Source organism: Astyanax mexicanus, chromosome 16 (assembly GCF_023375975.1).
Source record: "Astyanax mexicanus isolate ESR-SI-001 chromosome 16, AstMex3_surface, whole genome shotgun sequence".
NCBI classification, from domain to species: Eukaryota; Metazoa; Chordata; class Actinopteri; order Characiformes; family Acestrorhamphidae; genus Astyanax; species Astyanax mexicanus.
The window spans coordinates 13,574,242-13,599,456 of NC_064423.1; the positions used below are offsets into that span (position 1 = coordinate 13,574,242).

Consider the following 25,215-nt stretch of genomic DNA (forward strand, 5'->3'; position numbering starts at 1 on the left):
GTTAAACCATTTTTTGTTCACTTCATAATTGCATATGCATTTTTCACAATTTTGATGTTGTCAATATTAATCTTCCATTTAGAAAACCAAAAATAAAAAAAAAACATTAAATGAGAAGTTGTGTGTCTAAACGTTTGAATATTACTGTATATAAATGTGTATGAGTGTGTGTGTATGAGTCTCTGTGTGTTTGTGTGACCTGATTTGATTTAATAACTCAAAGCCTTAAGTCATTGTAAATACAGGCTAATACAGTCATTGTGTATCGTCTATTTGAACTCTCCACCTTAACACTCAGTCACACCGCAGCAGCTAACGCCGACACTCCACCCACTCCCCACCCACCCGGCCGGAGCTGCATTACCTCCAGCTTCAGCGTTAAGCTCGGCTAAATCACTGAGAGTCGAACCGGCTCTCAGAACGGCTGGTAAAAAGGAGTCGACCCAGCTCCCTCAGCAGCAGTCTGGCTCTGGTTCTGAGAGGCTGTGGACTATAACGTGGATCGCTGCTTTGGATCATTGCTGGTTGTTCTAGAGCAGATTTCTACTCAGTACATGCCAAAACTGGGGAATTTTGAGGATTGTGGAACTTTATCGCGGAACTTTGAGATTTTCGCCACTATTATTGGTATGTATCATGACGTTAACGTTACTTGATTTAGATACCGGGATATACATTTCAACTAGTTACTAGCTAAGTTATACTATTATATGAGCCTAGAATTTAGAACTGTTTTCTTTTTTGCTGAAGTCAATATCAAATTGATGTCCAAAATGTAAAAATCCAGCGTAACCAGAACTAGAATATTTAAGTTAACCTACTTTATCGACCTGAAATTGCCACAGACGTGATTAGACCTTATTAAAAATGCCATAACGTTAAATATCATAGCTAAGCTACATTTCATAGCTAACTAACTAAATACATTGAAGGTAATTTAAATAGCTAACGCTAGCTAAAACAGGTTAGGTTATCTGCTAGCTATGTTATCTAGATTAACTAGTTAACGTTAGCTATTAAGCTAGCCAACCGTGCTAACGCTTCTTTATTTGAGCCAGTTAACTAACCGGTACGCTAGTGAGCTAATTTGAACTGTTTATCCTTATTAACTAAAGCTAGCTAGCACAGTTAGCTAACTACTGCTGTGGTATTGTGTTGTGGTTTCCTTCCCATGTGTAACGTTATTGTTATAAATGAGCTAGTGTTAGCTAACTACGTTAAATTAACTGTTAAATAGTAATTTGACCCTTTTCTATGTAACGTTAACGTTATATAATTTACCACCGTTGCTAACTAACTAGCTGTTAACCAGCTAAATGTTAATCTCGACAGTTTGTAGTTATATCTAGCTTATCTGGCTTTCTGTTCAGGCACTGTCATATGCTATACTAGCTTGTGTTTTTGGCTAAGGATAGCCCATGCAACCTAAGTTACTTATGAACACCTGATCACTCTTTATTTAGAGATGACGACGAAATTGGTCTTTAAACGTTGTTTATAATGTTTTCTGCTTGACAGAACGTCAGAAAACGATGCACTGGCTATATAAACTGGGTTTATGACAGCTTTAGTAACAGCACATGCCTGTGTTCACCACTAGTGGGCGGTGTAGTATCTGTTTTAACCCCTACGAAAAAAAAGCAGCCATGCAATATAATTTACTGTTTTGCTTCCATTAATCAATTGATCAATCCATCGATACATCAGTCCGTTTTCTCAGTACATTAAAGGTGACCCTTATTGTGGCTTAGTGTAGCTGAGCATTTGCAATGAACAGGGGTTGAAAAAATATATAAATATTTATTGCATGTATGGCTGCTGTGTAAATGCTGCATGGGTTCTGTATGTAATTCTGTATGAATAATGTATAAGCCCCCTTAATGGATGTCTATATGAATTTTGTCTTGTATAGAAGCTCTATGGATGCTGTTAAATACTACGTGGAATTCTGTACGCACTCCTGTATAGGTGCTTCATGGATTTCTGATATGCTAGCTATATGTTAGTGGTCGCAGCAGTGCACAACCCGTTGATGAGGCCCTTTTGTTATGGTAGCAGTTCTGCATTATGAATGGTCTTAGGACAGTAGAGGGCGGGTCAGTGCCTGTGTCGAAGCCGCTCACGCCCCTCCCACTCTGACGCGATTCGTCCTCCATGAGGGTAAAAGACTCGCTTCAAATCGGAGGGGGAAGGTGGTGTGGGCGGGGCATATCCTCCACGTGGGTGTCCACGTCTCTTTCCGATTGGCCTAAAGTACCGACGTCTTCGACTGGTTCTGACCTGATTGGTCGGCGGGGCAGGAGGGTGTGGGTGGAGTCGTAACGCGCTGGCGGTGTGTTGTAAAGTGGGGGCGGGTTAAAGAAGCTCATTCTGATGCTGTAGGATCGGAGAGCTGCGCGCTGGCTGGAGGAGCACGGGGTCTGGCCGGGTGTGAAGCTTGCGCTCTTCTTGCTCTCTGTCTGGCGAATCGAAAGCGAGCAGCGTTGTAAAGGACAGTCCGGTGCGCGCGATGTGCGGTTTGTTTGTCTGCGCCGGGTGCGCGCGTTCATCGTGTTTATAGGCATAATACAAATACGAGCTTTGTTTGATCGACGTGGATCGTCTGTTTTTGGACGCTCGGAAAGGGAACAGGGATTGATTTGCGTGCTCCTGGTGATTCCTGGGAATGCTGCCCTAGCTATCTAACTCGCTCTTGGCTTTCTGGTCCCACTGGAGCGGCGGAACGGAGCATTAACGCACGGTGTTATCAGAAAAGCACCGTCCCTGGTAGCTACCCAGCATATACAAACGGACTTGCTTTCTCTCCCTCTTTCTTATCCTCTCTCTTTCTCTCGCCTCGCCTCCCCCCGTTACACGCGCAGGCTACCGAATGGAGCAGCAGCCAAGCGCACGGAGCTGCCCGAGCCGCGGAGCCCCGTCCTGCGAGGCCGTCCCGGGAGAGCCTCCCATCAGCCTGCAAATCCAGTCCACCACGGGAACGCGCTTCGAGCTCTCCCTGCCGGCCGAGGAGACTGTGGAGGGGCTGAAAAGAAGACTGTCCCAGAGACTGAAGGTCCCCAAAGAGAGACTAGCTCTGCTGCACAAAGAGACGTGAGTATATACGTTCAGCTACGTAGTTGTGCATGTCTTCTCTCTCTCTTCTTTTTTCTGTTCTATTTTCCACCCCCTGCTGTTTTAAAGGTAAATAGGTCAGGGAAGGAACCTTCTGGCATGTTAATACAGGGGCCATGTTTAGCCTTTAAGCTCTCTGAGGCTGTCCAACCATTATTTACTGCATGCATCCAATAGAACAAAGCACTGCCCCCTTCCATTAAACCTTTTAGTCTATGTTGCCAATTCCCCCATTTCCTATGTAAGCGTTCCAAAGACGTACTTACTAGCTAACCTAGTTAGCAGCTAGCTACGTTTCTTTTGCTCACATAGTTAACTAACTAGTTAACGTACTTAAGGTAGATAGAAAATGTTAGCTTTATTATAAATGGAGCGCTTTTTTCTGCCTAACTTGGTAACCTACCCCCCTCACTGTGTCCATGTTTAAATTTTTAACATTCATAGCCTTTATCACCTAACATTCTCTATCCAAACCTAGAAATTTATGAATTCATGCCTAATCCAGGGCCTAATCCAAAAATATTCAATTCTGCGCACTGAAAAACCCTCCTTGATCTGGTTACAACCCCAACCCCAATTATTTAGACTTACTGTAGGTTTAGCTTAGCCTGCCTGGCTGGATTAGCAGATGTCATTTTTAAAGCAGAAGCAAGACAATAAATGTTCCCCTACCGAGCCACACAATGCCACACTAGAATATTCCTCCTTAATGTTGAAAAGGGCAATGTTAGTTTCACCAAGCTCTCCACTCCGCCTAACAATAACACAAAGGTGGCAAAGCTGGGAGGAGAGCGAGAGAGAGCCCTCTTTGTCACTTGCAAATGACCCCTAACAGTTGCATTGTTTTTCATTTGAATTGGGCCAATTTAACGACCTCCTCGAGTAATCGCCTCCACCAAATTACATCATGGGCTTCTGCTCAATGTCTTCTTCTTGAAGACGGTTTTGGGTGCCTGTAGGCTATGCAGCCAGCCAGTCAGCCCCTTTGTTCAGTAGGAGGTGACATTTAGCTATTTAGCTAGCCCTAGCACAAGTCTGTATGATTACAATGTACATCAGCACTTTGGAGGGGGTTGCCCTGCTTGCTGCCTAACAAGCTGCCTTAGTGTAATGTAAGCTGTAGGCTTTATTGTACATATTAACACACAAACACTGTTAGTGTTATTTTTGCTGTTTTGTGCTATTTTAATCACAAATGTTATTTTAAGCCCAAGTGCTGCTGCATTCAAGTTTCATAACCATAAATAAAATCAACAGAAACTGTATCTGGCAGCTGACTGGCTGCATTTGCATGGGAGAGTTGTAGATAAGCTAACTAAGGAGTCATACTCTTGCTTTGATAGAGCTATCTACTAGTCACTGAGTACATTGTTTACAGTATATCATGCACGTAAGTGATTAGTACACAATGACAAACAAAAAAAATAAGTTTGTCATGTTTGAGACATTTGGCTAAAGTGGCATGTAGCTAAAGTGGAAAAATGTAATGAAACTTTGATGATGATTTTATTTTCATCTTATAAGACTGCCAGCGGGCTCCGAAAGCTTACTCGAGTTTTCGTCTTCTCTGCAGGCGCCTGAGTTCAGGGAAACTTCAGGACTTGGGCATTACAGACGGGAGCAAGTTGACTCTTGTCCCGACAGTCGAAGCAGGCCTTATGGTAATGATTCCGCTGACCTCATGCAGCAGATATTTTGACACCCATCTGAAAAACGCACCTCCGGAGAAACTGACTGACTCTCCTTTCTCTTTCCTTTTCTAAGTCTCAGACGTCGAGACCCGAGCAGTCTGTGATGCAGGCCTTGGAGAGTCTGACGGAAACGCAGGTAAGAAGTTGTTTATGTATGTTAGATAAGCGACGTTTGCGCTGGATAGTGTGTGTGTGTGTGTGGACAAACTCAAAGGTGTAAACCTCAACACACTTAGCATGCATATTTTAAGAAACACCCTCCAGTTTCCTGGCAACATCTCTGAGCTGAGACAAGCCAGGGCAAGCTCCACCTAGCACCCACTTCAATAAGACCCCAGTCCTCTTTGAAGGCAACCATATGCTTCCAGAGTCGAATTGCTGCAGAAAAGTAAAACCTGGCGAGCAGATTTTTTTTAAGCCTCTGTTTTTGTAGATATTGTCCTGTAGTGTGAATTAATTGATTGAGCGATTATTGGTGAGGATTACTGGTTCTGTGCTTTGGTCAAAACTATATTATGTATATACAGAGTAATATTGGGTCATAATAAATGGAAATAATTCAATTGCTCACTTTGTTTTTCATAGTCACTCACCAGCAGGTATAGGCTACGTTTACCTTGGAGAGCTGTGCTTTGTTGCGTGTGTTTGTGTGTATTTGCACATTTGTGTGTTTGTGTATGAATATAAGAGAGGGAGAGAAAAAACAGCTTACAGTGATGACGAAGCAGTCAGCATATATATATATATATATATATATATATATATATATATATATATATATGTATATGTATATGTATATGTATATATGTGTGTGTGTGTATGAGAAAAAAGGAAGAGGGAGGGTGTGTGTGTGTATATATGATGTGTGTGTTGAGGGGGTTGGCAGAAGAGTGCACCATTCTTCTCATGCAGCACGCCTTTTCCCAGCAGCTGCAGTGTCGACTGTTTCCTGAAGAAAAGCTTTTTATGCGACCATGAATGCAGCCCAGGTCTGGCCCTTGCCTTCGTCCAGTGCCACCAACCGAGTGGAGTTGCTCAGCCCCCGTAATGATACGTGGGTTTCTCTTGGTTATGGTACTTTTATTTTCTTAAGAGGAAGGCCATCTAACCTTTTATACCTTAGTTGAAATCCATGTGATGTATTTATATAAGCGCATTATCTTGTGGATGTGCTTTAGTTTAGGTTATATCTAGTAGTTCGCTTCTGTATATCTAAATATCCCTGTTTAGGACTGAGTAGTAGTGGAATATAAATGGCTTTAACAAAAGGCTATGACTTGTTTCCAAATTAAGCCCTGAGCCCACCATTATGCAGCTAATTTGCATGTGTATATGTCAGAGAAAGAGAGAGAAAGAGCAGGCAGGCAGGCAAGCAAGCAAGCGAGTGAGCAGATCAGGTTATGTACGTAGAAACTTGCTCATAGAGTTACAGCACATAAGGTCGTCTGCCTTACAGCAGTGTCAGAATTCCCAGAGCTTTCAGCCATATATTCCACTGATAGCATCCTCAGAAATCTCTATCTTAGACCTCCATGTAACGAGACGGACGGGTGTTTTTATGGAAAAGAAAGGCCGGCAGTTATTGGAATAGTATTTTGCCTGGTTACTCTAGCTCTGTAATTTGAGGCTACTTTGGTTTTCCATGTCTTGTGATGTTTCAGTTTTTCTTCTCCTCTCTCTCTCCATGCCACTAAACGCAGGGGACTCTGAACCCATGCCTGTCGTTGTGCATATTAAGGAATTGAAGGGTCTAGCCTTGTATGTCCTTGTGTGTCCCACTGTTAATATGACCATACAGCTAAACAGTCAGATAAATAAATAGGTGTTTTGAAAGCGAGATTCAAGAAAACAAGCTAGCAGCACTTCTAACATGGTTATCACAGAAGACCCTCTGGTAGAAATAATGGCCAGTGTCATATTCTCCACTCGAGAAACTGGAGAGTTCCCTAATTGGCAGTGTCTGCTGCAAACCTCCTGACGCAGGCAGGTACATCAGTCCTTGTGTCCTCTGGGAATAACAATGCCAGTTTATCTCTCAAAGCTGCTGCATCCTCTGTTGTTCTCAGTGATGTATTTCCATTATAACTGCACCACCAGCGTGCACCCACTTGCACCAGCGACACCCACAGTCCCACCGTACATCCGTCCCTCTTAAGTGTACTACTCTCCTTCTCCTCAACGAGCAAAGGTTTTGTCATTGTGTCTGAAAAAGGACAGATGCAAATAGTGGGATTTAACAATATAGGACGAGTCACCTCGCTGTCACCCCTCTCATAATTCCCACTCCCTCCCTCCCTCTTCCCAGGCTTAGAGGCTAAGAGGGACTGCGGGGGAGGGGATAGGACGGGGCTGGAGGGACAGTGGTGGGGGAGGCATGGAAAGGAACGGACGGGCGGATGGATATTGTCAGCAAAGCTCCGGCTGAGAACTGCCCTTTCCAACGCCCCCCACTTTGGTTCTCGTGGAGCGTATATGAGCTTACCAGTAAAGTCGGCGCCGGTGACTCAGAATGCTGTATATTAATTGGCAGGAGATAAATATAGGTAGGAGGACACAAAAGGTTCCAGTGATGTGGCCACACTGGTCAGCAATGACGTGCATATTGGGATTGAAATGAAACATGCAACATGTCAACAGAAATAATCTTTTTTGAACGTGGTGTTTGAGCAATGAGTGTATGTAATTGCTTGATTGACAAAGTGAAAATGATAAATTGGTTTGTGTGATCTGATTGGCCCTAAGACATGATAAGGGGTGTATAGGTCTCTTACATTTCAGCTAAACAAAAGATTTGTGAGTAGATATAGCTCAGAGATATGGCAAAAATATTGTTTTGCAATATATTTAAGGACATGTTCCAAAATGACTTCCATTGAAAGTAAAATGATTTTTTCGCTTTTTCTTTCGGGTTTTCTTTATATATTTTTTGTTTGATGCAGACATTATAATGTTGGTCACAGTATTTAAATGTGCTGTACTTCATTCAGTAATACAAGATGTTTGTAATGAAAAGTGCAGTTGGTCCTTTTACTGACAAAATCCTGAATATTCTTAGAGAATATACTATGTATAAGAAAATTGAAAACTGTACACTAAAATTGTCACATTGCTGACCCCTATAAGCAGGCTTTTTACAAGTAGGGTTTAAGAACCATAATACCAGCGTTTTACCAAGAACTAATGTATTGCTTACTGCTGGAAAACCTTCCTCTAACTATAGCCCTTTATTCTCTAAACTAACAATGGCACATAATTTAAATCCATTTAAAATACATTTAAAATGTTAATTCTTTAATTATTGCTAAAAATATTCCTATCAAATACAGCTGTGCTCAACCATTATGAATGTGTGGAGTGAACATCTCTTATAGCACCGTCTTTCACCCATCTGAGCCAATTGAGTCTGAGTCAGAAGGTGTTGAGCCTTCACAGTTCATATTTCAGATCACACAGAATGCAGAACACCGGGGAGGGAGGGAGCAAGGGAATAAGCAGTGGAGGGAGAAAGGAGACAGCAGGAGTTGAGAGCAGGGTCTAAGTGGATTGCTTCTTTTGTAGCCCCCAGAACACCTCAAAGCGATTTGATTGCTGGGTTCAGATCAGACACAGAAAAGAGGTGGGATGACAGAAACTTCGTCAGGCATGCCACTCTGGATTTTGTAATCATTCGGCTGATCAAATCTTGCCATCGTTCACTGGACCAATCTCATCTGAGACCTGCTTAGATCTCTCTCTGTTAGACTGTGGATAGGTCAACATCCCTTCAGTGTGATCTTTGAAGCTGGTGTGGAGCCTGTATCAATAGTAGTGATGCACCAAATTGAAATTGATTGCCATCGCTGCTTCAGATTTTATATGAAAGGGTGGGAAGTCGGAGGGCTTTTTATTTAAAGGTGGGGGAAAGCCATAACAGCCAGGCTCCAATGGACAGCCAGAATAAAAAAAAATGCTAACAGAGACACTGTAGCCAGCCTTGGCTTTAGCAGGGATGCTAAGTAACTGTTTTCTGAGCCTGATTACTTGCTGAGTTGATGATAGACTGAAGTCTCGTTGTGTGCAGAGAATCTGCACTTATCTCTGGCTATAGGGAGCCATTATATCTGTTTTTTTTGTGTCTTGGAGTCCAGTAAAGTGCCACCGCTATAAAAAGAAATTGTAGTGTAAACAGTGCTATATGATATCAGTTAAATTAGTCATCGTTTGGTTTTAAACCAACACCAAAAATGATTTGGAGTCAAATATTTTCATTTTCCAGATGTTTGGTGCATGCATAATCAATAGCATTCAAACCCTTCTTGTAAATGTGGTAAAAGTATAAGTAAGGCAGTTTTGCTGTTTTGCTCTGACCTATAGTGCTGTGGCAAGATGACCAGGATATTGCATCTCTTTGAAACGGTTCTCTTATTTGACCCCTCCCCACCATTCCGCTAGTAAAGGAGTCATTGGACTGTAGACTGATGGCACCACACTGTTGTTCCAGGCTCTGGCCCTTGGCCTACTGTGTGCAGCAAAAAGAAAAGGCTGCAAATGAGTTCCTTGAACCGCAGGGACCCTAAAACATACACGCTGTCAGCCGCCTCTGAGTTTGGGGGCGGGGTACATGAGGAGCCAGAGGGGTGTACTCTCACTGAATATTTCATCACCATCCAGCAGCATCTCCACTCTGTTGCCACCCCACCCCCTTCTTCCACAACCAAGCATCTCTCCCTCTCCCCCAGCCGAGCTGCTCCCCCATCTCCCTTTCTCTTGTCGCCTTCACTTGCTCTTCCCTGCATAGCAACCGCAGCAGCCCACTGCAGAACCAAATTCCACCGTAACCGAACTAAACAGACAGTGGATGGTGAAGGTGAAGAGGTGGTGGCTGCAGGCACCCGTTTGCATGTGTACTGCTTATCTAGGAAACAGTGCTTCTGAACCCTTTTTTTTTTTTTTTTTTTTTTTTTTTGGAAAATTATGTTACAATACAGTCTGCTTTGCACAAGCCTGATTTGTTGGCCTTTTGGAGAACGAGAGGAGGGGGAGGAGGGAAGGGTGGAAGATGCAGGTTTGGTCCCTATTTGAAGGTCAGAGCAGTTCAAAGATGTTTTCATGCCGTCGTTTGAGAACGCTCCGTCAGAACATGATCTGTCATCTCTGGCATGAGTGCTGAAGTCAGTGGCCTTTAGAACAAAGAGGCACATTTGAGCATGCCATGTTGGCCAAGCCTTTGGAGAGCCTGACCCATTTCAGGTGCTGTAGATATGTATTATAATCCCTCTTGCAGACCAACGGGAGCTGTACGACGGGGCTGCACCTTATTACTTAAACCTGCTTTTAAGATGTCTTTGGCATTTCTAGCCACAGTTTGCATGTGTTTTCCTCATCAAAGGAAGAATGCTGAGGTCTGGGAGCTGACTAAGTTCATTCTTAGACAGCTACTGCATGCTCTCCGTGCTGGTTTTCTAATGTAAACCTTTTCGAAGATTCTGTTTTTCCTACTGTACGTGTGGATAAAATCTGTGGTCTTCAGCTAGTGTTGGTGGCTCTAATATTATTATAAAAGGAAAGACAAGAAGAGGAGGCAGGAAAAACTCATTGCCCTGCAGTGGCCATTTGTTGTGTTTTTTTATATAAGAAAAGTGTGTGGTGGGCGATGTATTGACAGTCTGACTCTGAGTCAAGTGGCGGACTGCTGTGGGGAATGTCTCTGCCGCCTGCAGACTGCAGATTGTCCTCGCCTTTCAGGGCCACTTTTACTGGTTGGTTGAGGTTAGCGCACTCTCTCATTATGTGGGTAGCGTCTGGGCCTCGCGAATGAGTCAGTGTGACTCTTTGGCTCGGGGGGGACTGATCTGCGAGGCTAATGCGGGGTCTGCCGTGCCCACTCGTCGACTCACAGTCCCAAAGCGTGGCGTTCTTGGGGGCTTTGTGCCAGAGCCACACGTCCTCATGCGGAGGCTTTGCCTCTCACCTCAGAAGAGTTTGTTCAGCCTTTGCAGGGGCTTCTCTCCAGTCTCTGAACTGTGTAGGCTGATGCAAATCATTTATTACTATTTACTTGACAGCTGTCAATCAGTGAAGGGATCCTCACTGCCCACCATGTGGGGTGACTCATCTGTGACCTTTGCATAGAGTTTCCCACAGAGCCTGTGTCCTAGATGTTTAAATATTTAAAACTGTGTCAAAATGGACAAAGCGTTGATTGCTATTTAGTAAATATGGAGATGTTGTTACAGGTTGATCTGAAGATGAGGATGGTATTTCTGTGTCAGTTTGCTGTGGTAAAGGTTCCACTCAACTGTTGATAGAAAAACAAATCAGCGTAAAAGATGAAGGTGAAACGTAATGATGGGGAGACCCCATTTAGATAGAAGGTTAATAGCATGCAGGTTTTATGCATGTCTTCTGCAAAGGCTGGAAAATACATTGTTAAAAGGAACCTTAAGGGATTCTTCAAATTGAAACTGTGCAGGAACCCCTTAAGGTGCTTTAAAGGAACCCCAAAAAAATTAACTCATATACATATTTATGAACTTTTTTTAACAGTGTTAATGGGCTGTAAGAAGTGGTGTGGTTTTACTCTTACATTTTCTAGTGTCTTTTTGGGTCAGTAGGCTTACCACAAGGAAGAAGCTTACAGGATTGGTTGAGCAGCTTCTCTTAAAAGCAGAAAGTCAATCGAGGTTACTTGTTAGTCCCCCTTAAACATATTGTTCTTGCTTAAGATGTATACATTTTTGTTTGTCTTGCTTTACTAGTAAGAAATCACTTTCTAGCTATTCTGTATGGTAAGAATTTGTTATTAAAACATATCTAAAAATAAAAGGTTTGGGAAAGATTCTCTACCACCATTGTGCCTTTAAGGTGTCTGTCCGTCCGTACGTCCGTCTGACCAAAACAGTAAGTGGCAGCTGTTACAAAGGAAGCCTGAGGGCTGAGATGGGACAAGAGGGAAGTTGTTATGAGTAGGCTGAGAGAGCCAAGTCAAGAGAAGCCCTGTGTGCTTCCCTTCCTGATTTGTAGGGGTCATAGCCCCCATGCTTGGCTCTGCTTCCCATTCTGGGCACTCCTAAAATGGGCAAGCCTTCCAGATCCGTCCAAACCCCTCGAACAATCGGCTATTATGTGGCGGCGAGGCGAGTGGGTTTGCATCCTGTTTCTATGGTGGATTTTTCAGGCCCGAGGCCAGACAGAAGTTAGCCCTTTGTGGGTGTACTGAATGGTAGAGTTCAGGACTGGGGGAGTGTTTGTGCGAGTTTCTGTGTGCGAGTGCTTTTACATACAGTATTAGTGTCTGTCTCTGAAATGCCATTCACAATTTCACATTCATTCAGTGATTTATTAAGAATTTGTTCAGTTGCAGTTTCAAGCTTTGGGGAGATTCCTAAATCCACCCTTTCCCACTCTTCCTGCTCTTAGGTCAGTGACTTCCTGTCTGGACGCTCTCCTCTGACCCTGGCCCTGCGAGTAGGAGATCACATGATGTTTGTCCAGCTGCAGTTGGCAGCGCAGCACTCAGGCAGCCAACAGTTGCAGCACCGACACCTTATCTCACGTGGGGGCTCGGAGGGCACGACAGGACACTCTGCGGGGACCATGGGTTCATCTGGACGAGTCTCCCACAGCTCTCATCCACATCCACACCAACACCAACCCCCACATCCACACCAACACCCACACCAACACCAACATCAACACCCTCACCCGCACCATCCGCACACAACACTCCCATCCAGTCCTGCAGCCTTTAGCCCCTCCTCTTCCGGCCATTCCGTGCCCCTCATGTACCCCACTTCGACCTCCAGACACTGCAGTACCCCACCCTGCCCCTCAACTCTCCCGGACAGCCTTCTCCGCTCCCAGCAGTCCACGTCAGCCGGCCCAAGCTCCCCTAGCAGCTCCAGCCCTGCTGCCCCTTGCGCAGAGGTAAGGCTCAATCCTTTTGGTTCAAATCCCAAAAGATTATTATGGATCATAGGATTAAATTGACTGTGAGTTTGTGACAGGTTTTTCACCATCTGCCCATGTCCTCCACAGACAAACTGTACTGCTAAGACTGCCAGCAACAGCAACACTTCTTCACGCTCCCGCAAACCAGGTGCTATCATCGAAAGCTTTGTCAACCACGCTCCAGGAGTTTTCTCTGGAACGTTTTCAGGTATTCAAAACTGCTGCTGCTTTGCTAGCCAATTTCTCCACTACGTATCCTTTACTTGTTGTCTAACCCTTCACCTTTTCTAATATAACTCACTTAAAAAAAAAAAAAAAATATATATATATATATATAGGACACAGTGTATGGAATGGGCACTGGCTAAAGTACACACTAGCGAACTAAACTAAAACTGACAATAGCCAAGCTACTCTAAGATAATGTGTAGATCACTGTGCTATCAGACCAGAGTGGTTAATGTTTAGCGAATCCAGCTTTTTACAATCATTTGCAGTAGGCAGCAACAATGCCAGAAGTCTACAGTTGTGTCCACTCTCTCCTATAAGTTAAAGTAAAGATTTAAGGGGCCTGCCAGTTGATCCATTATGAAGTACAGGTAGTGGTTTTCTTTAGGACACAGAACACAGAGCAGGCTTTGACTTTTTGTCTGTTCTTTCCCCCCACCTTTAGGCACTTTGCATCCAAACTGTCAGGACAGCAGCGGACGCCCAAGGCGGGACATCAGCACCATCCTGCAAATCCTGAATGACCTCCTGAGTGCTACCCGCCACTACCAGGGCATGCCCGCATCTCTCACACAGCTCCGCTACCAGACCCAGTGCGGCAGCTCAGGTTCCCCTGTACCCTCACCGCCGCCATCCCCTCCAGCCACATCCGAAATCGTTGGCCTCTCCTCTAAAGCTACCTCCGTGCCATCAGCGACCCAGCCCTCCCTCCACCCTCTAGTCCAGTGCCAGAGCCAGGTCCGAATGTGCAAGCCTCATGGTGAGTTTGTTTAGACTTTATGAAATAAACTTTGGTTGTTTTAGTGTTGATCAAGGGGTGGGAATTCTGATGCGTTCAACATATGTTGTGGACTTATTGCTTAGTTGTTAATGTTTAGGATGTTTTAAAGCTAAATTGGATTATGTTGGATTCTACTATAAAATAATATGTGCAGAAGTAAGAGAATGAGGTACTAGAAACAATGAAGGGTAAAGTCATTGTTTGATAATGCTTTTTGTGGTGGTGTAGGTGGTAAAGGAGAAGTGAGGAAATAGAGTAAGGTGAAGAGATGGCACTATCTTGGGATTTCAGTACCTTCCTTGGCAGACTTGTTCTGTCAAGCTTCAGTAGCTGCGTTCTGGCAGCAGCAGCAGGTCTGGCTTTGTCTCTTTGCTGACGGTGTCGGCTTTCCTCTAGGAGAGAATGAACAGGAGGGGGAGGAGGTTGAGCTTAGATAGTCAGCTAAGATCTTTCACGGGCGTGTGGCAGGTACCCTGCTTTGTCTCCAGAAACTGAATTGCCTTTTTCTTGCTTAAAAAGGAGGAAAAGAACACAGCTGCTACAGAGCTTTCCATTAATAAAAAAAAATATCGCCATTTACAGTATTTACTGTTGAAAGCACAGCCAGTTTTGTTAAAGCTGTGCAAATGTGAAACTGAAAGAGAACCACTGATTATCTGAACAAATCAAAATATTTTTTACCCCTTTTGCTATATTTTATCAATAAGGTGAGGGATTTCACTCGTTTGTGGTAATGCATAATGTGCTCTGTGCACTCACCCCCTGCTTGTATCATCAGGCTTTCTTTGTTCCACTCCCACATTTTCAGTCAATGGGCCATCCTACTGTTTCCACTCTGGCCATCCAGGCACCACAAGCCAGGCCTTCTCAATGACGCCTTGTTTTCCTTTCGATCTTTAAATAGAGAGATTTATACAAGAAACATGAGCCTGAAGAGAATGTTCATTGTGTTTGGAGGTCTATGGGAGAGGAAAAAAACCCAACCAAAAGTCCATTCATAAAAAAAATAGTGTTTATATCTGGCCAACGACTGCCCACTGATTAATTGGTGCTTCCTTTTGGGAGGCAGGGGGAGGGTCGTGCAGAAAAGTGCCGGCTTGTTTCCAAATTGGTGATTTCTTTGTCTGCATTTGGGGAGGTAGGGAGTGTGTGACCAAGCAGTCAGCTCAAGCTTTGAGAGGCTTGAATTTCTTAACACCTGGTGACTGGCTTGCTTTATGACAGTTATAGTTTTCAAAGAAATCTCCCTCTGTTAGTCTACAGGAATAGCCTGGGAGACGAACACCTCAATGTGTTCTCTGGCTTCTGGGTAAGCCCGGCTCCTGGAAATGTCACATACTTGCACTCTCCATGAGGCCACCACCTTCTTTTTCTTCTTCTTCTTCTTCTGTTTCTACCTCTTCTTCTTCTCTTTCTTCTACACCTCATGTTCATGTGAAGTGCATGTTGATTAAGAAAGTAACTGATCACCCCCAGCCCTTTGGCCTCATTTCGATCAAGCTTTTGGCTTTGACTGCCTCTGGCCAGGCCTGTTTGAGTGAGGGGTCCAGGGAGGGGGACTGGATTATGATCCACAGGAGGGGGAAGGTCACCCGTGGAGAGGGTTTGGCAGTTTGGAGTGAAGTTCTCTGCTCGGTGGGGTCTCGATAGTCCCTGCCCTGTGTGGGACTGGCCTTTTTCCCCCCAGAGTAAGTAAATAGCTTAGCAGAACACCAGCCCATGCCATTGCAGTGCCACAGAGAGAGAGAGGAAGGTTAGGAGAAAGGGGTGGAAAGTAAAGAACTGAAAGAATTTAAGAAATTAACGATTGAAAGGGTATGGACAGAATGAGGCCCAGAAGGCTGAAAGATTAGCCTGAGCTTTTAGTCAGTGTATCTGTTGACTGCAAAGCTCAACAGTAGGGCTAAAGGGGGAGCAAAAGGAGTCTGAAGCAGGGTTGGTGAAGGGGTGGGGGCAGGAATGCCCTCCTCCCTCCCCTCCCCTCACTATCTGTCAGGTCAGGTTAGTTTAGTTTGGGCTTGGGAAGAGGCAGTCTGGGTGGAGTTGAGTTTCAGACAAGAGAAAGGGCAAGCAAGTGAGTGAGTGCAAGAGGGGCACCAGGGTGGGGACTGCTCAAATTCCTCAAGTCACTCCTTTAATCCACCCAAAAGCTAACACTCCCAGCTCCTGTGTACATTCTGCGGAACGTGAAATGTCAAAATCTCGTCCTCTCTTTATCTTTTACGGCCCCTCGTTTAAACAGGGCCATGGCTTTCTCTCCCAAAAGCCTCGGCTCTGGCTTGCCTCCTTTGCAGTGCTCTTTGTGCTGGAGTGCCCCAGGCCTCTTTCTCTGTCACTATGGAGCTTTGACCTGCCCATGCCTGGCCACGGTTCAATAATTCATTCCCCGGTGCAGCTTTGCCATCGGCGAGCCTGTTGGCTGCTGCGAGGCCGTAACTGAACCTGCCTCCCTTCCTGTCAGGCTGGGCTCTATAGAACCCCCTATCTGATGCCCTTTATTGCTCCCAGTATGCAAATAACAGTTATTTGAGATGCAGGCTCCCTGTGGGGTCATTGATGGCATCGCATCCAAGAGAGGCTGGATATGGCGGGGCTGGTAAAGGCTCCCCTGGTTTAAGGCTCCAGATGGCTGAGCACAATGCCTGTCCTGTCCTGTGCTGTGTAGCAACTCTGAGCTTGCCTTCACCCCCTCTGTCCCTTCTCGAGGTGGTTTTGGTTCTCCTACAGCTCCCCAGGAACGTGCTGCAGCTTGATCACAGCACAGTAACGGGCTCTGATCTGAGGGCACAGCTGTGGAAATGTCTGCAGGACATTTTATTTGTTCATGCCTCGCTCATGTTTACTCATTGAGGTATTCTCACTATTCGATCAATACGACTTTGATAAATGCTTAGGATGTTCTATCTGGTTGGCTTTGTTGCAGTGATGTCCTCTGCTATTGTGAAATCTCCCATTGATGGGAGCACTAGCTCATCCAGGCCTGTAAAGATCACAGGACTTTTCTGGGAAAACAAACAAACAAATCAGAGACAACTGTTCATTAAGCTGATCTTTAACAGATCAATTGAGGAGGCGATCACTGGAGCTGCTCAGCCGTTGTAGTGTGGGCTGCAGGACTGGGCAGAAGTATTCCAGGACTGACCCAATGCCTGCAGCAAGGCCAACTGTGTCATTGATTGAAAGTCTTCCTGTCTCTCTCTCTCTCTCTCTCTCTCTCTCTCTCTCTCTCTCATTCTCTTTCATTAACTTCTTTTTGTCCTTCTTGTATGTCTTTTCTTCTTTTATCTCTCTCCTTCTTCTTTTATCTCGCTCACTTTGACCCACCCAACCATCCCCCCACAATTTTTTCTAGCCTCTCCCTTCCATTTTCTCTCCTCACGTGGCGATCAGCATGCTTGAAATCCTCCTCCCTTAATGCAGCGATCGATAAATTCTCATGCACCAGCCTCTCTGCCCAGATGCACAAGGCAAGCTGGAGCAGTCTGTCCCCTTTTCTGAAGCGCTTTTCTGCTGCTGCAAGCGACAGCTTTTGGTAGTGAGAGGCTGCCTGCTCCTTCAAGATTCCAGAGGGATTTCCAGTGTAATCTTTTTCCAGCCTCTTGTTCTCCAGGCAGACTTGTTCTCATTTGCCGTTTTTCATGTCCCTCTGAGGCCCCCGTCGAGGCGCTGTTCTGGGGGAGGGACGTGGGTGGTGGGGATGGGGGTTGAAGAGGAAGGCCAGGTGTATATGTCATGTGCAGACTGAACAGCTGAATGACTCCTCCCCCGCTTTCACGTGGCTCTGGGCCCCACGTTTCGAGGTCTGCAGTAGTGCTTAGCGCTCTGGGCTTGGGTTGTTTGCGTTGTGTTGCGTGTGACTGACTGAGGACACTGCAGCATACGGCTTGTGGGGGAGACAATGCGGCGTTGGCGTAGGGACTTGGCTGGGGCGGAGGAGGCTAGCGAGGGGAGGATGGGAAGGTTGCAGAGAGGAAGGGAGGGGATGAGAAGGGGGAGGCGTTCTCTTCTCTCTCTGCTTCTCGTCCCCCTTGTCGGTGACCCGCTTTTGTGTTCGCTCATGATTTGCTGCTGGCAAAAAACACTCTGTTCCTGTCCTGCCTTCAAGTGTATGTTTGTGTGTTTGTGTGCCTGAGCCTTCTTAAAAAGGAATGAGTTTAAAAGCTTGAGAAGCAGCGAAGGGAAAGCAGGGCATTTTTACTTTTGCTTCCTCTATTTGCTTTTGTTTCCATGCGTATCCCTGCTTCCCCTCAGCCCAGCCCCCACTGCCTGGGCTTTCTCCTCCACACTCTGCTCTCTCTCTTTTTCTCTCTCTCTCTCTCTCTCTCTCTCTCTCTCTCGCTCTCTCTCGCTCTCTCTCTGTCTCTGTCTACTTATATCAGCTCAGGCAGCTCTGCTGGAAGGCTGCTGGCTAGGCCAGCCTGTCCACAGATAATAGACCCTGCTACCATAAACAGAGGCAGGATTCCCCCCCCCTCCCTTTGGGGCATAATATGTAGCATGCAGGCTAACTAATGATGTTAGCAAGCAAGCAAGTAAACATGCAGGTTAAGTCCCATCTTTACTTATCCCCCAAAGCAAAGAACTGCTTCCATTGTCCTTCCAGTCTTTGTGATTGCTGTATTCAGGCAAAAATTACAATATTAATAAATGCTTGTTGTCATGTAATGTCATTTTAAATTTTGACCCAAACAAAAGTTAGCAGTTCATATATATCGTAAAGCCCTAGAAGCTCTAGTAGGTACAACCAGGCCATTTAGGAAGAGCTATCCCTGTGTCCAGCAGCCATGTGTGGGAAAGGGCATCGTCCTGGGCTGTAGATTCTCACAAAGAAGAAAAAGCACACAGTCAAACAAACAAAAAAAAGCCAAAAGCTTGGCTTGGTAGGAAGGGTCTCCCTGAGCTTCTTTGAGCCTATTGTGATGGCGGTACAATACCTCTGCAGAGGCATGCCGTGCTCCGTGCTCCTAATGAGCTTCTGCAGCTTTTTTTTCTATCTTTGTCCCTTGGAGCACATAGGCTTGCATGCAAAGTGTGTGTGTGCATTTTTTTCCCCTCCTCTCGCTCACTCCCCGCAGTTATCACGGAGAGGCATGGCTGACAGGCTCAAGGGTGAGGGTGGCTGCCCTACATTTACGCCTGCAGCGATCAGCGCTGGGACTGCTGGAGAGGACACGTGAAGGAGAGAGTGTGAGCCAGAGCCGGAGTTGGAATCAGAATCAGAATTGTGGAAGAAACGTCAGCGAACAAAGCTTAGAGGCTGATTTTCTGTATCCGGGCTTGAAAAAGGGAGAAGTTGGTGGTAGCTCATGCAGGCGGTACGAAGGGTAGAGGGGGGCTAGCAGCGGAGCAGAACAAAGACATACTGACTACATCATGCAGAACAGGCTGCAGTCACACTACCTGCTCTACCTGGCACCCTCTGTTTTGTTTGCACTCATGCCATATACAGTGCGAGATGTGAAAATGCAACCGTGCCTTTTGGTTATATGGCGGATGGGGAAGCGGTGCTGCTAATAGTGCTGGTAGTTGAGGTGATGTGCTGAAGAAGTCATTTTCAGCAACCGGTTTGTTTTTCCATGGAAGAACTGCACCCCCGCCCCGTGAAAAAGCTAATTAAGTACAAAGGGAAATTGAACCCACACAATCTCCCGTTTTCAGGAGTAGAATGTGATTGATTTGGGTCCTGCCACACATATCTGATCCCCACCCACTAGAATCCATCTCACCGGAGTAGAATGCTAGAATGCCACGACTTCCCTACACTTCACCCCTCTTCCTCTACGGGTTATGGACGGGGGGTCTCTTTTCCTTGTGTGTTTGTGTGTGAAGGAGGGGGTGATTACTCGTTCAATGAGCTTAGACCAGGAAAAGGGTGGCGGGGAGGGTGGGCGGGCGTGGGGGTTGTGGGGGGGGCAAAGCCTGGCTTGCTTCGCTTACAATTTCCATTCGCTTGCATTTTCTATTGAAAGCCAATAGCCGTGTCCTCGCCTGGAGATGGATTGCCGCACTACAGCTAAGGTTTAATCAATAGGTCTTTTTAATTTGCCATCGATCCATGTTAAAAGCTACTGCTGCTGCTGGTGTGTGTATGTGTGTATGTGTGTATGTGTGTGTGTGTGTGTATGTGTGTGTGTGTGTGTGTGTGTGTGTGTGTGTGTGTGTGAGTGAGGCACACTGCATCCAATGAAAGATGGTCCGTGCTTCGGATTATTGACGTTCTAGCCTTTTATTTCATTATTTAATTCTGGGATAGATCCTAATGGAGCTGGCTAATAGATTGCGGTTGCTTTTTCCCCTCCATCCTTCTGAATATATTTATAAATGAAATTAGGGCAGGGCAGAGGAGAGTGCGGTCTTGACGTTGAGGAGAAGTGAGGAGTAACCCCGCCGGGTTTTCTTTTCCTTAAGCACTTCAACAGCTAAAACTGTGTTTAGTGTCTCAACAGTGATGGAAAGTGATGGGCAGCACAAGATTATCTTTACCTGCGGAAAAATAAAGCCTTGTGTTTAGCTGTGTGGTGGCACTGTGGGGTGGAGACGTGTGTGTGTGTGTGTGTGTGTGTGTGTGTGTTTGAGGCTATGGCTGAAGGTGTGATTAGGCCACAGTTCCTTGGAAATCTCAAGGTCAGGTTCAGTGGGTTGTTCTAAAAGCGAACTATTCTCTGATAAGGTTGACGGAAAGGACGTTTGGGCACGCACTGAAAAGCTTCAGGCTGGTATCAGATACTGGAGACACGCGTGTGTGCGAGCGTGTGTGCGAGCGTGTGTGCGAGCGTGTGTGCGAGCGTGTGTGCGAGCGTGTGTGCGAGCGTGTGTGTCGATTCTACGCTTAGCTAACACTGCTCATTCTCCAAATCTTGTGCCGCATCTCCGAGCATTCCTATATTTTTAAACTAGCTATTTTTAATCATATTAGCTTGTGGCTGGATTTTTAGATTGGAAGTGGTCAGTGGTTTTATTTTTGTGTGAAATTTGTGTAAAATTTACTGCAGCTTATGTTCTGAATTGTATCTTGTGGTATTTTTGTACCATAGCAAGCTAGCTAGTTTGAATTGTTGAATGGTTGAATTGTACTGTAACTTATGTATCATGTATTTTTTTTTTTTTTTAAACCATAGCTTGTAGCTTGTGGCCGGAGTGTTCGTTAGGAGCTGATATGAACCAGCCATGTTGAATTACATTAGCTTGTGGTATTTTTGTACCATAGCAAGCTAGCTAGAATGTAGCTTATGACTAGAGTGTTAGCTTGGAGCTAATATGAGATTTTTACCAAAGCGTTTGCTTTGAGCTAACATATATTAGCGCGTGGCTAAAAAAAAATTTAACATATGGCCGCTTATTGTTATTTTTGGATTTATTTTTGTACCACATCCTGCTGGCATGTAGTTTATGGCTGTTCTGTTAGCTTCTTTTACCATAGTAAATTACAAAAGATAACCACAGTGGTGAAATGTCTTTTGGCTAATTGTGATTGGTTTGAGACAACACTGCCCTTCAGAATTATGCATATTAATCAAATTAGTCATGTAATAGAAGTTCTTGAATAAAAACTCATTAAGACATCAACTGTATAATAATTCCAGAGGTTGATTAGGCCATTTTAAGCTCTAATCCTGTTTCCTCCCTCTGGTTTCCAGGTGACCGGTTACGGCAGACTGAGAACCGGGCCACTCGCTGCAAGGTGGAGCGTCTGCAGCTGCTCATGCAGCAGAAGCGTCTGCGCAGGAAGGCCAGGAGGGACTCTCGCGCCCCTTACCCCTGGCTGCCCAACCGCAAGGCCGGCCGCAGCAACAGCAACAGCAGCATGTCCAGCGAGGGCTCTCTGGACCTGGACTTTGACGACTCCGTGTGGAAGCCGGACGTCAAGGCTGACATGAAGCCGGAGTTCATCATGGCCTGAAGCGGACGCGGCCGGCCTCCTCGATTTAAGGAGGACGAAGAGGCTGACAGGAGTCGGGGTGTTGTGTACAGGAATGGAAACCGTGTGAGACTTCAGGCTGGTGACGACTGAGAAAAATTCAAAGCATTGTACGCTTCCCTTCAACCACAGACTCGTTTCACAAAGGAAGTTAAACTGACTTTTTTTTTTATATGGTTACGGCAACGTCCCCATCAGCCTGTTCTAATGGAAACTGACCTATTCTGGGTTAATGTTGTGCTGGACGTAGACTGGACTAATGACCACAGAGATAGATGCACACTGTCGTGAGAAGAAACGCAAGAAAGGAGCAAAGCAGACTTTAATGGTGTTGGTGTTGTTTTTGTTTATTTTCTTTTTTTTTTTTCTTTTTCTGTTTTTCTCTTCTCAAGGAGAGCACGGGGTGAACGCAGCAAATCCACCACTCCGGAGAACTACAACTTGCTGCTGGTTCTGTTCGTTCCCCACTGGGGCATTTAAGACCATTTAGGAGCCATGAAGCAGATCTCATTATGGGGAGGGGAGGGTAATTTCTTCTTTGTTTATGCTTTTTTTTTATTAATATTAATCAATTTACTTTTTTTTTTTTTTTGGAAAAAGAAAAAAAATATGTAGCATTACCCACATAGCATTCAGGTTTTGATCTTATGGACGAGGAGGTTTTATTTGCACATATCTTTGATTTTTCAGTGGATGGTCAAAAGTAAGAAATGGTACAATGCATGTTCCAACCACACAAAGGGTTCTTAATGCAGCTCGGTGTAGTGACAGAGGTTTAAAGCTGGATTCATTCTCGAAATAAAAAAGTAAAAAAAACAGAAAAAAAAATACCAAAAACAAAATATGATGACAAGATCTGATATATAAATCTATAAATATATATACATAAATATATATATTTTCCTTGTTAACATGATAGTTACTGGATATGGCTTTGGGTGAAGCCACAAATTAAGTTTAATTGTAAGTCGTATAACTATCTAAACAGTTTCTTTCAGTTTGTCCTCATATCTCTTTGAAGAACAGGTACATTTTTAGAGTAGGATTGAAAACGTCCATCGCAGTCGCCGCTCGTTCCGGCAAAAGGCTTGAAAACGATTTTCTACTACATTCAGACAGAGACTCGCAACCTAGGAGTTTCCCATCTTCTACATGATAACTACCCTGTCTCATCTACGTAATGGCAGTCTCCAGAGCGCACCTCTCGCAGATTGCTCCTAAATTGCCCGTATTTAGGCCCTCAGCTGTCCGTTAGATCCAGCAGGAATACAATAGGACCGCAGCCGCCGTGATCTTCACCTACTCGATACAGTGCCTCACTGGTAGATGCACTAACATCCAATTAGGCCTTCCACAGCCCCGACAGTTCTGCTGCTAAATGGGACTTTACTTTGCATGCAAATGTGTGAATTAGCCTCATGTTTTTGTAGGAGAACAAAAAAAAAACACGACACGAGAAACTAGAAACTGGTGCTTACAAGGAGGAGAAAAAAAATTGCATGAATTTCTGAGGAAAAAAAAGAAAAAATCTGTCACCTGACGGGGGTCCTAATCACAAATGACGATACATATCAGTGGTGAACCAAAACACAGACTTTTATAAACAGTATTTATGGATCATTCCTGGACTGTGATGAGCTGAGAGCAACCAAACTGATTTTTTTTTTTTTCTACACCAAGATAAAAAAAATAAAAAAGGGGGTCCACAAAACAACCCCCTCCGCAACTGACCCGCCCCAGGAGCAACTTTGGACCAGCGTCCGCCCCAGCTGACTTGAAACTACTTTCAAAGATTTCGGAGAAAGAAAAAAAAAGAAAAGAACGAAAGAAATACGACGTGAAAAGGAGACCACGATTGCACTCGCTGAGTTTGCAATGAGATTACTTGCCTGAAGGGGAACCTAGTCTTTGTTTTTAATTTAATTATTATTATTTTTTTTTCAAGTGGCCTTAACTTTCACAATGAGACACTTGGGGGACGGGGGACAAGATGGGGACGTTCTATTTTTGTGTTTTGTTTTGTGTTCTTGCCAAAACATCATCACTCTCTCCGATTATTTGGGCAACTCTTTGCATTTCTTAAAGGTGGAGGCTCTAGTATGTCAAGGCTTCTGTGCCTTAAAAATTGCCCTTCAGTGAGCAAGAAAAAATGAAAAGCAGTTTTGCAGAACCCGGTTCTTCAGCAGAGCTAATATATGGGCTCTTGTAGAACAATGATATTATCATTTATTATTTCGTATTTTGTAAAATACTAAATTTACGTTTCATACTTTGTTGTAAGAGCAGATCCTTTAAACCCTATTCTGTCCTACCACCAAGAAGCTGAAAAGCAACAAATTTACAAATCAAATGATAAAAAGAATTAAATTATTGAATGAAAATAGTGAGGAAGGTTCCACTGTAGTGCTACAGCTAAAAAAGTAAAAGTGCCCTAACTCTGAACGGAGACGTCCTGTAAGGACAGGTTACTACATGCACTTCCTCCTCCTCCTCCTTCAAAGGACACCCCCTACCCCAAACCCAATCCCCCCCAGCCACACCCTGCTCCTCCCCCTCACCCACCTTGCCCCTCCCCATAACCCCAAAAAACATTTTTTTAATTTCCATATATGTATGAACTATACTCTGTGTGTGCCTCACCTATATGTGAAATGAGAAAAACGAGAAAAAGGAAAAAAAATGTACGAGTTTGCAAGTGGGATGGTTTATTGGGTGGGTGGGGTTTAGGGCAGGGGGGGTGTTTACAATACAGTTTGTTGAAGTTCACATCATTTAAGTTGCCTGTTCTTTCTTGTAGCCAACAATTAAAGATAATAACAAGAGTCAAAAATACAATGTTCTAGCTATAGACCGGTGTAGCACATGTGTGACTGTATTAATTTATAAAACCAAAATGGTAACTGTGAATTATGTATTTCTTTGTGCATTTTTTTTAAACTGGGAGAAGGCGAAGAAGGGCATGGCTGTGCCCTGTTTATGTTTTTGTGGAATATAATGGAAATAATCAAGTTAAAAAAACAAAACAAAAGAAAATATCTAAATATATTTTTTTCTTAAGCAATACATTTCAGTGTGACTTGTGATAGGACATTTTCTTTTTTAGGTAATAAATTGAAAGAAAACATTTGTGTTGTTTGTGTGGTTAGTTTTTCTTAATTAATGTCTCTTTATTTTTTTATTTATTTTCATAGAAAAGTTGTGAGGCTTAAAATTATATGTTAAAGGAACCGTCCTTTCTTACAATTACTCATTCTCACCCAAAACGTACAGACTGTCACTTTAAAATAGAATGTATGCATTCGTCAGAACCTCTAAACCTCAGAAAGAATTTAAAACACTAAAAGTCATGGGATTCGCCAAGTCATGGGTTAGCAGTATGTAAATTGATCATGATCAAGAGTTTCACGTCAGGGATGGCTTGAAGAATGGCCACAACTGTTTTAACTTTGAGGTGTTGTTTTGTGAGTGAGATTGAATACTGGCCAGTGTGCTCATGGCAAGGCCATTTGAATTATTGAATTATTATTATTATTATAAGTTGAAGTAAAGCATAGTTC

The 25,215-nt window shown here is 44.4% G+C and overlaps 1 protein-coding gene across 1 annotated transcript; it reads left to right on the forward strand.

Moving 5' to 3' along the window:
• The first annotated feature begins 392 nt into the window (after positions 1–392).
• midn (midnolin) lies at positions 393–24,782 on the forward strand. The gene is made up of 8 exons (XM_007252620.4): positions 393–627; positions 2,862–3,090; positions 4,685–4,772; positions 4,876–4,938; positions 12,201–12,707; positions 12,819–12,939; positions 13,405–13,719; positions 21,378–24,782. Exons 1-8 carry the CDS (start codon positions 555–557, stop codon positions 21,638–21,640), a joined length of 1,659 nt encoding a protein of 552 aa, XP_007252682.2. The 5' UTR covers positions 393–554; the 3' UTR covers positions 21,641–24,782.
• The last annotated feature ends 433 nt before the right edge of the window (positions 24,783–25,215 follow it).